Source organism: Egretta garzetta, unplaced genomic scaffold (genome assembly GCF_000687185.1).
Source record: "Egretta garzetta isolate BGI_Z169 unplaced genomic scaffold, ASM68718v1 scaffold854, whole genome shotgun sequence".
NCBI classification, from domain to species: domain Eukaryota; kingdom Metazoa; phylum Chordata; class Aves; order Pelecaniformes; family Ardeidae; genus Egretta; species Egretta garzetta.
Window position 1 is genome coordinate 4,755 of NW_009259436.1, and position 818 is coordinate 5,572.

Consider the following 818-nt stretch of genomic DNA (forward strand, 5'->3'; position numbering starts at 1 on the left):
TTGAGGTGTGTCTCGATGTTCTTGTGGTGGACGGTGAAGAGGGCGGCTGACACGTGGATGATGGCCTTGGCCAGGCAGTGGATGTTGTTGTTGTAGCCTGGGGACACAGGAAGGTTTGGAGACATCAGTAGGTTGGGGACAGAGGTAGGTTGGGGACAGCACAGGGTTTGTGCTGCACCCACCTCCCCTGGCTCCTGCCCCACCAGCCCTGGGGTCCTGCTGTCCCCACCGACCCTCAGCTGTGGCTCTGGGGCACCAATGACCTCGGGGGTCCCAGCACACAGAGAGTGTGACACCGGGGAACTGTGGGGTCAGGGTCATGGGGACACAGCCATGGCTGGGGACACAGGGATGGAGCTGCCAGGGTCGTGGCCAAGCCTCACCATCCACCTCGGTGTTGTAGATGGACGCTGGGTCAGAGGCCAGCAGGGGCAGGGACACGGCCACGAAGACCAGGAGCAGGCAGGCCACCTTGTAGTCCTCCTCCGAGGACGAGCCTTCTGCCAGGGAGAGAGGTGACACTAGACAGGGGTCCAAGAGGGGACCCCGGGGGTCCCAGGGAGGTGACATGGGGTGGGAGAAGGTGAGAGGGGCTGGGGGTGCGTGGCAGGGTCACAGATCTCAGGGACAGCCCCCCACGACCCCAGCAGACCCCGGTGGTACCGGTCTTGCTGCCAGCGAGGACGTTCACCAGTGCGGGGTCGACCTCACAGGGGATCCCCGCGGCCGAGGCCAGCTCGAAGATGCTCAAGGTGACCTGAGGGGACAAGGACATGCAGGCTCAGGGCTGGGGACACAGGGTGCAGCCTGGCACCGGG

At 64.8% G+C, this 818-nt stretch overlaps 1 protein-coding gene across 1 annotated transcript in view; it reads right to left on the reverse strand.

The window, feature by feature from the left end:
• The window catches only part of LOC104124770 (nck-associated protein 1-like), a gene marked incomplete at its 3' end in the record, with an annotated part of 13,204 nt that overhangs the window by 179 nt on the left and 12,207 nt on the right, over positions 1-818 (reverse strand). Inside the window, 3 exon segments of the mRNA XM_035892707.1 lie at positions 1-97; positions 384-500; positions 664-807. Of these exon segments, the coding sequence (XP_035748600.1) occupies positions 1-97; positions 384-500; positions 664-807 (358 nt within the window).